Here is a 15,685-nt window from a genome sequence, read left to right on the forward strand (position 1 = left end):
GTATGGGACCTCACTTGCGTTGATACGGTCGCGGCTTCCCATCTAGCCGAAAGTTCGAAGTCTGCTAGAACCGCATCATTGTCTGGCGGAAAATTGAAACGAAAAAAATACCAAAATCTTCGTAACAACTATCTGTTCCATCCAGTAGCGGTTGAAACTTCTGATATGTATGGCCCGGAGTCTCTGTTATTCGTTCATGAACTTGAAAGGAAAATAGGCCAAGTAACGAAAGATTTCCATTCTATCTCTTTTTTGATAGAAAGAATTAGTATTGCTATTCAACGTGGTAATGCTGCTTCGGTTCTTGGAACTATTCCACCTTCGCATAATTTTTGATGAGATCATGCATTGCCCTCATTTCAGGACTAAAATCTCTTCGAAACAAGCCAAGATATGTGGATATTCATCAGTCGAGCATCAGCAAGAGCCGAACCGATCCCTCTACGAAACTCTTCATCACTTGAAAGGATTAATTGCAGTTTGAGAAATGGTTCTTATGCAGATTCTGTGAAACATGTTTTTTCTTACGAATCAGTAGAGAGTTGTCCTGAAAATCTTGATAAGAAAATTGGATGAGATAATTAAGGAAACACTTGCTACATGAATAGTATTTTACAAGTGTTGTTCATGACAAAGAATTTCAAGAACGAGATTTTAACGATGAATGAGAATGTTTCCTACTTATTCACCAAACTTAAACATCTGTTCATGCAGCTGCAGTTTCTTAAGAATGTATCATATTTCCCAACAATCGATTTCCTGGAGTCTTTGAAGTCCATTAGATACTCGTTAGGACAACAAGAGGATTGTTCCGAATTCTTGGAGTTCTTGTTGAATACTCTTCGTGAGCAAAAAATAGCAGAATCAGTACTCCTGACCGCTCAAGATTGAATGATTCCGTACAGTTTATCTCGTCTTGTGTTTGTAAATCTTTTGCTGGAAAATGTTCAAGAGGTAGCAAAAACGTATGTGAATTTCTGGAACTTCAACTAGCATTTCCCAATATAACTAATAACCAGTCCATGCAAAGCTTATTGTTATATCATCTGAAAATGGAAATTTTAACAGGATATGATCGACTGTATTGTCAAACATACCCCAAACTAACTGACTGTTATAAGAAAACAAGTATAGCTCAGGCACCAGTCAATCTAATAATAATACTGATGATCTTCAAACATGACTCAACCTCTGACGAAACCACCAAACTTTTACGAAGATTCGAAATAGATGATTACTTCAATCACTGTGGTTCTGGCGTTGAATCTGGTCATTATTACGCCTTGGTTAATAGGCGAAACGGGCTGGTTTAAGTTTGACGATAGTAGTGTCACTTAAGTGTTCTGGCGATGTATTGAATTTATTGAAGCCTCTGGAGACATCCTACATTTTGTTTTATAAAAGAGGGGACATTGGCAGATCAAGATCTTCAGATGATGTGGTGCTATAGGTTTTTCCGGGTTTACCTGCAGCTAAGAAAGCAAATGCGCCACTGGAATCAATGAAGTCGCCCCGGGCGTTCCAATTAATTTTTGTTGTTGTTTTATAATTTCATTATTTCTAATAAAATGCTGAACAATTAAAAATGAAATCTTCTCAATTTTTATTTCATTTTTGATTGTTTTTAATTTATTGCTTATTTTTATTTCATGGTAATTTCATTTCGCGGTTTATTGCTTAATGTAATTGTTATTTTTAGCTATTCATTTCAGTTTTATGTCTGAACTAGTAAAAATAAGCTAAATATAGTGCCTGCATCTTGATGTTGTATAATCTTCTAGATGCGGCAATAGATAGAAACTGGCTATTGGCATCGGCCGATACTTGATGAAAATCCATAACGCAGTAAAGTAACAGTTTATTGTGAATTCTACCTGATTGACGACTTGAATTCTACTTGACTTTGGGTACAAACTCATTGAAAATGAAAGAAAATCTCGCCACCTCATCAAATTTACATGTAATAAACTAATTACCAATTTCCACACTCGAAATCAGATTCAGATGAGCGAAAGAATTCAATTCTTTTTTTCCTACAATAAACTTTTCAAATTGTGAAGTCTATGTTTTCACTTATGATGCACTGTTTGGTGTAGTGATGAACATTACATGTCCATTTAATGGACGTGTAATGTCCATTGAAAAATGACCACGTGAAGTTTGAATTTTCAATTAGTTTTTGCCTAAACTCAAGTGAAATTATTAGTCATTTATTAAGTAGAATGTGAAATGATTCAAATTGTCATTATTTGATGCACAAATTTGGTATAAACGCTTGATGAAGTTTGTTTGACGGTGGTTCACAATGTTTCATGATGAATTCCATTAGTTCGAACTTCCATTGTCTAATATGATAAAATTATTTGAAATCCCTGGAAGAATCAATAATATTGAAATGAATAGCTGAAAATAACAATTATATAAAGCAAAAAACCATGAAATGGAATTACAATAAAATGAAATACAAGCAACAATTGAAAAATGAAAGAGGAATAGAAATTAAAATATTTCAAGTCAAGTTACTTAACGAAGTTTCGATTGTTAGTATTCACAATCGCCTTCAGGTGATACTGGACTCATTCCTCCGAGAGATGACTATCTTGTTCAATTTTCAATTGTTGCTTGTATTTTATTTTATTGTAATTTCATTTCAGGTTTTTTTTGCTCAACATAATTGTTTTTTTCAGCTATTCATTCCAATTTTATTGATTCTTTCAGGGATTTCGAATCATTTTATATCATTAAACGATGGAAGTCTGAACTAATGAAATCCAGCTTGATGAAGTTATTGTATAGCGAAACACGTGTTAGTAAAGTGTCACTTGAATAAGCTCTGACGTTCAACAAATTTAAAAAATTATATGATCAAAACTTTCCCAGTCAATCAATAGGAAATATACAATGTCACAGTATTCGCAAGAAAGAAAAATTTAAATTTTTGGACGAAAAAGTCTGCCTTATCCAAAATATTCGTTTTTCGTTCTGAACTATTCATATATCTTCATGAGGGATGAATTTTTCAATTTTTTTAACACAAAATGGTGGGAGAGACTGTTGTAGTACAACTATTACGGAAAATGGTTCTTCTTGAAACATGAACATCCTCTGTGAGGTTGAAATTGCAGGTAGTAGAATTTTTTGTTGATGAATTTATGACAGAAATAATTTCTATTGAGAAAATCATTAAATACTAACAAAGAATTTAGAATTCACAAAATCTGATTGTAACAACTATGATTCCAAGCCAAGTTACTTCACGACGTTTCGATTGTTAGTATCCACAATCGATTGTGTATTCACGATTGTGAATACAATCGAAACGTCGTGAAGTAACTTGGCTTGAAATCTTTTTATTTTTATTTTCATTCCTTGTTAATAATTTTTTACTTTTTATCTCGTGCTAATAGTTCAATTTTTTTATTTTTTAATTGTTGTTTCTATTTTATTTCATTGTAATTTATTTGTTTTTACTCAACATAACTTTTCTTTATTTTAAGATTTTTTTCAGGGATTTCAAATCAATTTATATCATACTAGTACTATGTTGCTGTATCGCTGCTGTTCCAATGTTTTGACAGAATCAGAATCAACGAACTTAGGTGTGCGCAGCGTTATAGAACATTGCTTTAAAAAAAAAATTGTTTTACAGCGCCATCTAGTGGTGATTTACAGAAAAATGTATAGCCTAAAAACCTTCTCTATGAAAAATTACCTATACATGTCAAGTTTCATCACGATCGGTTGAGCGATGTAGAAGTTTATCACTTACCAACCAACCAACCAACAAATATCCATTTTTATATATATGATTAGACAATGAAAGTCCAAACTAATGAAATAAACTATGAAAATCATATTTCGAAAAATGAATAACGAACATATGTAATATTTTACTGTGAGATTCAAAAAATTGATTATTGGAAAATCTCAGAGTAATATTCAACGAACCAAAAATGTCATTTGTTAAAAGTCAACGTCAAAATCATTCAAGAAATTAAGAATACTGTATTTTTTTCTATGACTTACATTGAGTATTGGAAGTGGAACCTCTAACGTAAAATTAATCTGAAATTTTTTTGCCAAAAAAATTATCCTATCAAATTTGTCTATTTCTAGTCATGTGTGTCGAAATAACCAATGAAATCATCATTACACTGATAACTACCCATGGATAGTTTTCACGGGTAGTTATCACTTATGTCATGCCATTGCTAAGCAACCAACACAATAAAGTTGTTTGACATTTCAGTAATTCAATTTATTTCGAAAATGTCACTTCCTCGCTTTGGTGTTCAAAATGATGCGGCAATTGACAAAATCATTGAAGAAAATACACCAAAAAATACTGTCAATAGTAAAAAATACACTTGGAAAATATTTATGGAGTTATATCATTATACGAATTGTTCTTTTAATAACTGTGTGTTCAATAAATAATTTTGTTCGAATTGCAAAAAATTTTCTCACCGAATATCCCTCGAACATTGATAAATAACTCATAATTTTATCACAACTTCCTCAAGCACGTTATTTTAGGTAACATCCCTCCGCCTTCGGCGTCGGGATGTTACCAAATAACGTGCTTTCGAAAACTGTGATAAAATTATTTCGTTAGTTATCAATGTCCTTGGGATATTATAGCTGAAAAAAACACTTTTCACCCACCAGAACAAAACACAGTCCCTTGACGCGTGTTTCGCTAACAAGTTGGCAACATCAGTATAGGTGAGACAATGTTTTGTACTGATATGGGAAAAATGTTTTCTTTGGATTCCAAATTCCTATTTTTTGTTGTTCCTCATCAGAAACTATAGTTTTTAAGTCGACCAATCATACCAATGATTACGTAGGACGTCTGAAAATTATTTTGAAAAAAATTTCCAACCCAATTGTATAATAATCATTTGCTCCTAGTCACAAAAGAAGTATTATCAAATACTATCAACAAATTTTTCTCAAGTATCGTCCAATTCTATCATACAGTACGATGCAAATGTATGGAACAAATTCGATATTTACAAAATGAGCGTCTTTCGGAAGAAATCCAAAAACAGGTCAACTTTAATTTTTGACGGCCCATCTCATGATATTCATATGAAAGACGTTTCGTCACCGGTGTTGGCGTGATGACGTAATCGACAATTTTTTTAAATGCAAACAGGGGTCATGTGGCACCTCATTCAAAAGGTCTACTAATCATCTATTCAACGGCATAACCATGCCAATATTCATTTATACAAGATGAACCAAAACATGTTATTTATTGAAGTACAATAAAATTATAATAAATGTTCAAATTGATGACCTTCAGCTATGATGCAATGTGAAAGCCGGGCACTGAATTCATTTCTAACGTTTCCGAGAACTTCGGGGGTTATTTGTGCAATCTCCGCTCTGATGCGTTCCTTCAACTCTTCTAAATCATTTGGTCGATTTTGGTAAACTTTACTCTTCAAGTATCCCCATAAAAAAAAGTCTAACGGGGTCAAATCCGGAGACCTTGGTGGCCATTCGATCGGCCCTCTTCTTCCTATCCACTTTCCTCGGAAAACAGTATCCAGGTAGGTTCATACATCAACGGCCTAGTATGGGGGCGCCCCATCCTGCTGGAACCACAAATCATTTCTATTTGGAAATAGCTGATTCAGTTGTGGCATCAGATAATCTTGAATAAAGTGTAGATACCGAGCACCAGTTACGCTTTCCTCAAAAAAGTATGGTCCTATTATCTGGTTGTTCAAAATTCCGGCCCAAACATTCACTTTTTGTGGATATTGTGTGCTATGCTCCTCCATCCAATGTGGATTTTCTCTTGCCCAGTATCGATAAGTCTGACGGTTTACGTGACCGTTGAGCATAAAAGTAGCTTCATCTGAAAATATTATATTTTGTATGAAACTCCGATCTCTGTGCGAGCGCTCCATCATGATTTCGCAAAATTCGACTCTTCTGTCAAAGTCATCTTCTAACAGTTCTTGGACCAGCTGAACTTTATACGAATGCCACTTTTCTTTTTTCAACACTCTAACAACAGTCGATTGGTGTAAATTATTATCCAGTGCGACTTGCCTCGTGCTGGTATGGGGGTTTTCTTGGAACGCAAGTACCACATCAAGTTTTTGGACTTCTGAAATTGATTTTCTACCACTTTTAGGGAGATCTTTAACATGGCCCGTTTCTCGAAACTTTTTCTCAATTTTACTTATTGTTGATTGAGAAACGGGTTCTCGGTTGGGGTATTTCGCATTGAATAAATCACGAACTTCTGCCTGAGTCCTTACTTTATCTCCACAGCCAATCATAATTAAAATTTCGATTCTTTGGGTTTCTGTTACTTTCATTGCCAGATTATAAGTGATTTAAATATTTTTCTAGAAATAATGTCAACCGCTTCAATGATACTTCACTTCAATGACATTGACTAATCTCAAGTAGAGTGTAGGACTTTTATCACCATTTCTCTTTTCTAATCAACAAAAACAATAGAAGACAGTACGATACTTTATTCTCAGTGGCGGTGCATACGAATTACCATTATTTGTAATTCCAGTCTTTTGAATACATAATTTCGGTTGACCCTGTATTAATACATATTGAAACCATTATACCGTTGAATAGACGACTAGTGGACCTTTTGAATGGGGTGCCACATGACCCCTGTTTGCATTCAGAAAAATTGTCGATTACGTCATCACGCCAACACTGGTGACGAAACGTCTTTCATATGAATATCATGAGATGGGCCGTCAAAAATTAAAGTTGACCTGTTTTTGAATTTCTTCCGAAAGACGCTCCTTTTGTGAATATCGAATTTATTCCATACATTTGCATCGTACTGTATATAAATTTCAAGTTTTTAATAAATATGACACAGAATGCATTGTGATATTCAAACAATCGTCATGAGTTACTAATAGAAAAAAGCAAAAAGTATTTATTTTTATTGCTAAAGATTGGGAGGTGAAGGTATATCCCTTTTTGAAAGAATTTAACGAATTTTGGATGAAGGATTCAAAGAAGTTAGAAAAGTTGTCTCCAAGTCTAAAACTGTCAAATAGACACCACTAAGTGAGCTTCATGTAGCCTCTTCATTGATAAAGAGTAAAACTGGAATCTCCGGCGTAGAATAAATCCAAAAAATCACTCTTCTCGACGCTCTCGACAAACTTATTATTTGGGAAAAGTGCTTTTCCATCCATTGGCCTCTGAAAATTACGATCTGAGTCTGCGAAACAAAAATGTGACAAGTTTTTTTTTCAATTTCAGATATATTTGCAAAAGAGGATGACATGGGATGCCTCAAAATTGTTGAAGCATACTCTTCAGTTCCTGGCTGTGCTTTGGGCAGTTTTCACAGCAATGACCAGAGTTTCTGACTATAAACATCACTGGAGTGACGTGCTCTGTGGACTGGGCCTAGGGGCTCTTGTAGCTATAATAACAGTAAGTTCGACTTTTTTTCGAAAGTAATAATAATAATGCATTTATCATTCACCAATATATAAAGTAATACAGAGTAATTTTTCAATAGCAAAAACATCTAATGAAGGTAAACAAAAGAAGAACCTGCAGCCAATTCTTCCATAGTAGGTATAGTTCCCTTGAAAAGCCAATGAATACATATACATTTTCGAAATCTAAATAAATATTTTGTTCTCCACACATGGTTGATAAGTAAGATTTCATAATCATAGTCGAATGGTACTGGCAACAAACTATTGTTGACTGAATAAGTATCGTTTATACCTAAATTTTAATGCATCATAAGACAACGAAAAGTTAGGTTCATCTAGAACAGGGCCTCCAAACTTTGAAGCCTTCGGCCATAATGATTTTTTCAGTTTATTCCAAGGGCCAATTTCTGCTCTTAACTATATTTCTAGACTAGGATAGTCGCAAAGTGCGTGAACTAAGCAAACTTACGCTTTTTTGCATTTCAATTATTGTATATTGTTACACTTAACGACATCTAGTGGCGAGTAGTGGTACTATGTACTATCTTTTTCAGCTACCCGCTAGGTGGTGTTAGGCGTAATTAAATATTTGGAATTACCGCGTTGGATCGAGAAAGTTCTGGTTCTAGCTAGTGTATTCCGATCACCTCGAGATGGCAGTAATAATTGCATATAAAAAGGCTAGCGGCGCGACTGCGAGTTAGTCTGCGTAGGAAAGGCGAAGGAAGCGACACTGTCTATTGTGAAATGAAGTAACACCCGTCAATAAAAGTATTTTGATTTGACTTATTGTTTTTATGTGTGATTTGTTAGTATGGAAAAGAAGCGAAAAATCGACAGTGAATGCAGAACGTTCCAAGAAAAATGGAACTTTCAGTATTTTGTGATTGAGTCCAGTAATAAGGCGCTATGTTTAATTTGTAATGAAACCATAGCTGTTCTCAAAGACTATAACATTAAACGACACTATGAATCGTAACATCTTCAAAGTTACTCCAAGTATACAGGAAGTTTGCGGAAGGAAAAATTTGAAGCTTTGAAACGCGGACTCAAGTCGCAGCAATCTTTGTTTACCAAAGCGAATACTGCAGAATACTCTAGCATTTCTCTTTGAGCCATGGGTATTATGTGGCTACTTCATGTAAGTATCAAAAAGGTGCTGTTGAAATCAAAATTTTTACGAAATAAGAAACCTTGTCGTTTTTCTATTCGATTCTTCATTTGTGAGTTCATGAAAAATTCATGTCACAATATTCTGTTTGGTTCATTTATTTTTGAAACGTTTCAACTAACTCAACCAAATAATATGAAGACAACAGTTAGTGTTTTTCAAATGGGAAATACCAAAATTATTCATCTGGTTATTAGCCGCGTACTTGTTATTTGTTCTTCAAATTTCATGTGTTATACTTACGGCTTTCAAAAATGCCATCAGGTTGCTCAACCTCTGTCTATCATCACATAGAATTTGTTTCATTGCCCAAGTTATGTCATGTTGTCTCCTGGTTTCCTCATATTCTGGACATTCTTCAAGTATGTGTTCTACTGTTAGTACTGTTAGGCATGTAATATATAGAGGTTGTTGTTCTCCTAGGAGCAAGTGAAGGTGTGTCATTTTTGTATGGCCGATTCGCAGACGTGTGAGAACAACTTGTTCTTTTCTAGTCAATTTCAATGGTGAGATTCGCTTTTTTCACACTTGGTTTTGAGCATTTCAGTTTCGCGTCAGTTTCATTCCAAAAAGTCTGCCAGTCAGATTCTTCTTTGGTTTTATTATATTTCTTCAGATCTTCTAAGTAGAGTGGTACATCTACATGTTCGACGGAGTTAGCAATCATTCTAGCTGCCTTATCCACCTCCTCGCCCACATGAAGCTGACAGTTCCACCGCTTTCCTTCGTAATATGAATAATAATAATAATAATAATAATAATAATAATATTTATTCACCATTTTTGATACACTTCGGTATATATGGTAAGTCAGTTGTACTACAGGCTAGTAAAGATAAAAATAGTTGGAGATTGAACACAGAATCACCTCTAAATATACACATATACACATAAATACACATGCATGTATACACACATATACAAGTAAGCATAGATGCCCTCAAATTAACTAAACATTTTACATCATTCACATAATTTAATCTAAATAAAATTTCGTCCACTGTGAATTTGATTGTTTGTGAGATTGTCAATTAAAAAATCTTGGTAACTGTAATAGCCTCTTTCTAAAAGCATAGTTTTAACATAATCATGGAATACCTTGTCACTTGTGATTTTTTTAACTTCATTTGGCAGCTTATTGAAGCACGTAATGGCATTATACTGAGGGGATTTTTTATAGCTTGTCATGAGATGCTGTGGGATTTTTAGAAGATCACCGTTTCTTGTATTATGACTGTGATCTGAAGCAGTCTTATCATATAATTTATAAAATATTTTTTTGTCTATAAAGACTGGCCGGCAGCTATCCCGGAAATCCATATTGAAGATTAGCCTTATGAGGCGTTTTTGTGCTATGAAAACTCTGGAAAAATCCTTTGCTCTGCCCCAAGCCATAATATTAAGACTTATATGAGGGTAGGCCATGGCATAATATATGCTGAGTAAGGCAGTTTCATCCAAACAGGATTTCAGCTGTTTTATGGCATAATATGCTCTATTTAACTTAGCACATATATAGTCCACCTGCCTTTCCCAATTTAGATTGGCGTCTAGGAACGTTCCTAAAAATTTCATTTCTTCAGAAGTTTTAATGTCATAACTAGAGTGTCGGCCAATTGGAATATTTCTTCTGAAGTGAAAGTTAACACTGATCGATTTAGAAGTATTTAGAATGAGCTTATTTCTTTGGCACCAGGTACTGAACTGATCAATAATATGTTCAGATTTGCTGATGAGTTGCTCAGCATTATTGCCTGCTATGGTTACCGTTGTATCATCAGCAAACATTGTGACGTAGCCTCCCTTTATATGTTGAGGAAGATCATTAACATAGAGAAGAAACAGTAGAGGTCCTAGAACAGAGCCGTGTGGGACCCCGAGTTTTACCGTCTTTGACTCAGATGTAACTCCATTGCAGATCACAACCATTTCTCTGTTTGTCATATAGGATTGTATCCAATTTATTATATTTCGTGGAAACCCGAACAATGACAGTTTTTTATGAGAAATTCCGCGCATACTGTATCAAACGCTTTTGATAGATCGAAAAATAGTGAGATCACATAATTTTTTTTATCAATCTCTGTGTAAATATAATTCAGAAGATGATAGGAAGCTGTTTCTATAGATTTATTTTTCCTGAAACCATGCTGAGACATACATAACAGCCTATTTGATTCCAAATGATCCATAACCCTACGTGCTACTACATTTTTCAAGTATAAACCTCACAAGGGGGTCAAGAGTAAATTTATTTTGAAATGATTTTATGGAACTCAGCGAGTCGGTACAAATTAGAAAATGAGTTTCGTTTGGTGCGAATTCGCAGAATAATGAAAATTGGTATATATCGTATAATTCTGCTGTGTATACGCTGGTCATTGAGTGCATCGACCAGCTATGGAGGTGTCCATCTACAAGGAATGCACAGCCCACCCCATACTCGGTCTTTGATCCATCAGTATATATTTTGCAGTAGTTCGGAAATTTACTGATGTTATTGTAATAGTTCAGTTTGTGTTATTGTGAGTTCAATTATGACTTTTTCATTTCACTTCCCGAAACATTGCAATGTATATCAGCTAGTTTCCATGGAGGGAACTCTGGGAAAGCGAGCGTGAAAACTTTCGAATCTGGGATAATACGTTGCTCTCTTATGCGTGTACCTGTTGGTCGGATTGTCGTTGGTTTTTGTAGGAATAAATCATGGATTTTGTCATTAAAAAAGGTATCATAATTCGGGTGGTAAGGTTGATAGTATATTTTCACAGCATAGTTTGCAAGACATCTCGTCTCGTTCTTCGAAGTTCAAGTGGAGGGAAATCAGTCTCACAGCAGAGTGATATTACAGGACTCGTTCTGAAACTTCCCGTTATCAGTCTCAGAGAATTATTTTGAAGTTTCTTCAAAGTTTTCAATTGTGTATTTATTTATTGGGAAAACAAATTTTGTATAGAATTCCTTCACCGATCATGCTGATTATGAATTTAGTACTGTAATATAACCAGTTAATTTTTCAGGATCTCCTTATGACTCCAATCCCTTTCAGATACTGTAATAGACTTTTCCTATACATCTATTCTTTACATTTGTTTGTCAGCGACGTCCTCACCTTTTCTATCCTTCATAACTTATTCTTTTTCATTACTATCTTCGTCAATCAGTTTTCATACATTGTTATTGGTTGAATATTTCTTATTTTTTAATTCTGGACCAATAACGTACTCGTACATGTTATCGGACCTCTTCTGTTGACCAGTGCTGGCTGCTGCTAACGAAATTTCCGGTACATTTCGTCACAACAATTCTCTACTGTGGTGTTTGACCGGAAATATGGTGGGTGAGGCATAACTTCGACGCCAAATTCATTTAATTTTCGGAGGGTGTTCTTTTTTTCGTAGGTTTGGTAGGTTTTCGCTTTTGTAAAGTGCCTGGTTAGCTCATCGGTGTCTAACCACAGTCCTGAACGTCTCCAGTTGTAGAGGATTCACTCTTCATCACACGTGACTATCCGATCCAAAAAAGCAAAAAACAGCCATTTTATATAATTTTCAATCACTCACTGAAAACGGAAATATTTCCCAAAAATTGTAAATTAGCCAATATGGTTCCAGTATATAAAAGTGGAAACCAGAGTGTGATTGAAAATTATAGAGGGATATCGCTTCTATGTATATTTGGGAAACTACTCGAGGAAATAATAACAGACGAACTTTATTTCATGGCAAAAAATCGCCAAACAAATTTTCAACACGGGTTTTATCGTCAGCGCTCCTGTGTGACTGGGCTCCTGCCGTTAGTAAAAGGAACGTTGGAATATATGGAGGACAACGTTCAGGTGGTTGCCGTGTACACAGATTTTTCTAAGGCTTTTGACAAGGTCCATCACACTACCTTGCTCATCAAGTTGGAGAATTTCGGTGTGCAGGCAGTACGTAATAGGTATCGTATTGTGAAACTTTATGACAATATATCTGAAATTTTTCGAGTAACTTCCGGTGTCCCACAGGGATCTCACCTGGGACCGCTGATGTTCTCAATTTTCATTAATGACATTGGATCGTGCTTTCAACATAGTCATTATCTATTATACGCCGATGATTTGAAAATTTATTCTCCGATAGAGCAAAATTACAACAAGTACTTCTCCAACAAGACATCGCTCGTATATCTGATTATTGTCATTCCAATAAGTTACATCTCAATCCTAATGAATGCTCTTCTATAACGTTTTCTCGAAAAAAGCGGAATCTTGATTACATTTACGAGATAGACGGTTCACCTCTAAAGAAAGTTCAACAAATAAATGATCTAGGCATTATTCTTCATCAAAAATTGTCTTTTGAAAACTATATTGACTATGTAGTTAAAAAAGCACTGAAAAATCTTGGCTTCTTAGTCAGAAACTGTAAAGATTTTAAAAACCCCGAAACCTGCATAATCTTATATAATTCCATTGTTCGCAGCCATTTTGAGTATGCAACAGTGGTGTGGAATCCTTTTTATCAAAAATATATAAATAGAATTGAACAGGTTCAAAAGAGGTTCATACGCTTCTTAAACTTCAAATTCAGATTGAATCAAAGTTTTCCTCCATATACTTCTAGCCTGAAAATATATAAAATTGACGAACTAGAAACCAGACGGAAAATTGCCTACGTCCTTTTTCTTAGTAAATTGTTGAACAATAAAATCGATTCAGAATATTGTTTGGCAAATATATCGTTCAAAGCAAATGTTTATTCCATGCGCAATGGTGATTTATTCAAGTTTTCTCCAGCAAGTAGTATTTATTTCTTAAACGCTCCAATATCACGTATGCAACAAATATACAATTCCACTTTTTCCTCTGTTGACCTATTTCACTTACCCCTCACAAAAGTAAGGTAGGGTAACTGTATTTTTATTTCTATTTGTAAATAATTATCTTTAGTTTGATCAAGCTCAACTCTTTGAATGTAATGATGAATCTTGTAATTTCTGAGCGACTCTATAATTGGAACTTTTGTTCTGTTGAGTTGCCAAAGCAGTAAATAAAAATAAATAAATAAAAACAGACATCGAAACGTGACAGATTTTTCCGATCGTTCAAATCGTGGGGCACACACTTTTCGCAGTTTTTGACCTTTCTAATACGTTTTAAAGCATTGTATACCGCATGGGAGCTGACGTTCAGTTCTTCCGCCATCCCAGGCACCGTTTGTGATGGGTCAGCATTAATGTATAGAGTACAAAATTTTGTATCCATCAGTATATACGACGAGACAATAGAATTGTCATTCATTGAGATATAGAGGTACAAAAACACTCGACATTAAAACGGACAAAACTTTTGACACAACCCAATATTTTCAAATCTGTTCAGACGTTTATAACTGGCTCATTCGCCATTTATCAGAATTGAAATTTCTTTGGCATTTATTTCAGAAAAGTGAGGTAAGTACCATTTTTCAATGATGATAAGGAGCATGCTGATTTAAATCTTGGGTATTGTTACACAATGTCTTTGACGAAATCCTTCATAAATGGTTGATGCTAGATCCCAAGCGTCATTTTTGCCCTTGATATTTCTAAGGCTTTTGACCGTGTGTGACATGAGGGTTCGCTGGCCAAACTTCGATGCTATGGCTTGTAGGATCATTTATGTGTATGGCTCTCCAGATTCTTGAAAGAACATTCCCTGCAAGTGGCCGTCGATATATATTTCTCGAATACTTTCATCTTCAACGCTGGTGTTCCCCAGGGATCCATATTGTCTCCAACCCTCTTTTTATTGTATATCAACGATTTATTGAAAAAAAACAAGAATCCAATATATTGTTTTGCTGACGACAGCACATTTTTCTCCGCATTCTATTTGGATTCCAGAACATCGGCTACGGAGGCACATCTTCACCGGCAGCAAGATATATTAATGAGTATCTAGTAGTGATTTCGAATTGGGGTAACCAGGTTCAATTCAGTGCCACAAAAACCCAGGCATCAGTTTTCTCCAAGAAGATAAATGTCTCCGAACCGGATATGATAATGTCAGGTCAGACAATTCCGCTTTCTGCTTCGACAAGTTTGTTGGGGGTTAAAATGGACACCAATATATCTTGGCACAATCATGTCGCTGGACTTCAGAGGCTGCTTCACTTTTCCGAACCAGAAAACTGGAACATCGAAGAAAGGTTGGAGATTTATCTTTCTTCTATAGATACTTTCACGGAAAGTGTTCAAGTGACTTGGCTCATTTGATTCCACCAAAAGCGGTACACATCAGATATACGCGACGAACTGTGGCTGCTCATCCTTTTGAGGTTCATCTCAGTACACCTCGAACTTCACTGTTCAAGAACTCTGTCATCTGGAGAACTGAGTTTATTCACATTATTTCAATTCGCCTTTATCTAAAGTAATGATTGCTATGTAATACGATTCGTGATTCTACATGGAGTTTTCTACGATTTGAGTCAACTTGCGCTATTAAATACTTGAGAGTTGTATGTTCTTTTCAAGAAATGTGTTCGTTTTTATACAATTATCTCGAGAACTATTGCAGATATTGACAACTTGAAAAAAGAAACTTGAAGATCAGAAAATTTACTGAAAATAAATAGCGCTAATATTCATAGTTGAGGGTGGAAATACTTGTGAAAACATGTAAAATTAAGCCATTAAATATGAACGTGAAAGATTAAAAAATCAAATACTTGTAGGATAGTTGAATAAACAATAGAAATCAGGCAAAAAATCATCTCGGTTTTTCTCTCAATTATCTGTTTAAGAAAAAATCTGTTTGAAATCTGTTTTTCTGTTAACCAGCTGTCGCACCCCTTCGAACGGCAACCCTCAGAATTCAAAACTTATGTGAGCTAAGGACTAACGAGGTCTTACCTTTTAACGTGTGATTCCTAACACGAGTTGGACGAAAGCAAGTGAAAATCGATCGTTCAACATAAGGCTTGAACCACCGACCAATACGGCGGTCGATTTGGGTGGGTGAACAAAGCACCCACGTCGAACCAACCGGCTACCGACCGACCAACCAATTATGCTTTAGTAGATCAACAATTTT

At 35.1% G+C, this 15,685-nt stretch overlaps 1 protein-coding gene across 2 annotated transcripts in view; it reads left to right on the forward strand.

Annotated features, from left to right (window-relative positions):
• The window catches only part of LOC111507967 (putative phosphatidate phosphatase), a 128,209-nt gene that overhangs the window by 104,880 nt on the left and 7,644 nt on the right, over positions 1-15,685 (forward strand). For both annotated transcript variants that reach the window (XM_074178278.1, XM_074178279.1), the window contains exon 5: positions 7,267-7,443. In XM_074178278.1, the coding sequence (XP_074034379.1) occupies positions 7,267-7,443 (177 nt within the window). The remainder of the gene's footprint in view (positions 1-7,266; positions 7,444-15,685) is intronic.

This window comes from Leptinotarsa decemlineata, unplaced genomic scaffold (genome assembly GCF_025532065.1).
Source record: "Leptinotarsa decemlineata unplaced genomic scaffold, Ldec_3_MD MMD2_tig00003736_RagTag_RagTag, whole genome shotgun sequence".
Classification (NCBI taxonomy): domain Eukaryota; kingdom Metazoa; phylum Arthropoda; class Insecta; order Coleoptera; family Chrysomelidae; genus Leptinotarsa; species Leptinotarsa decemlineata.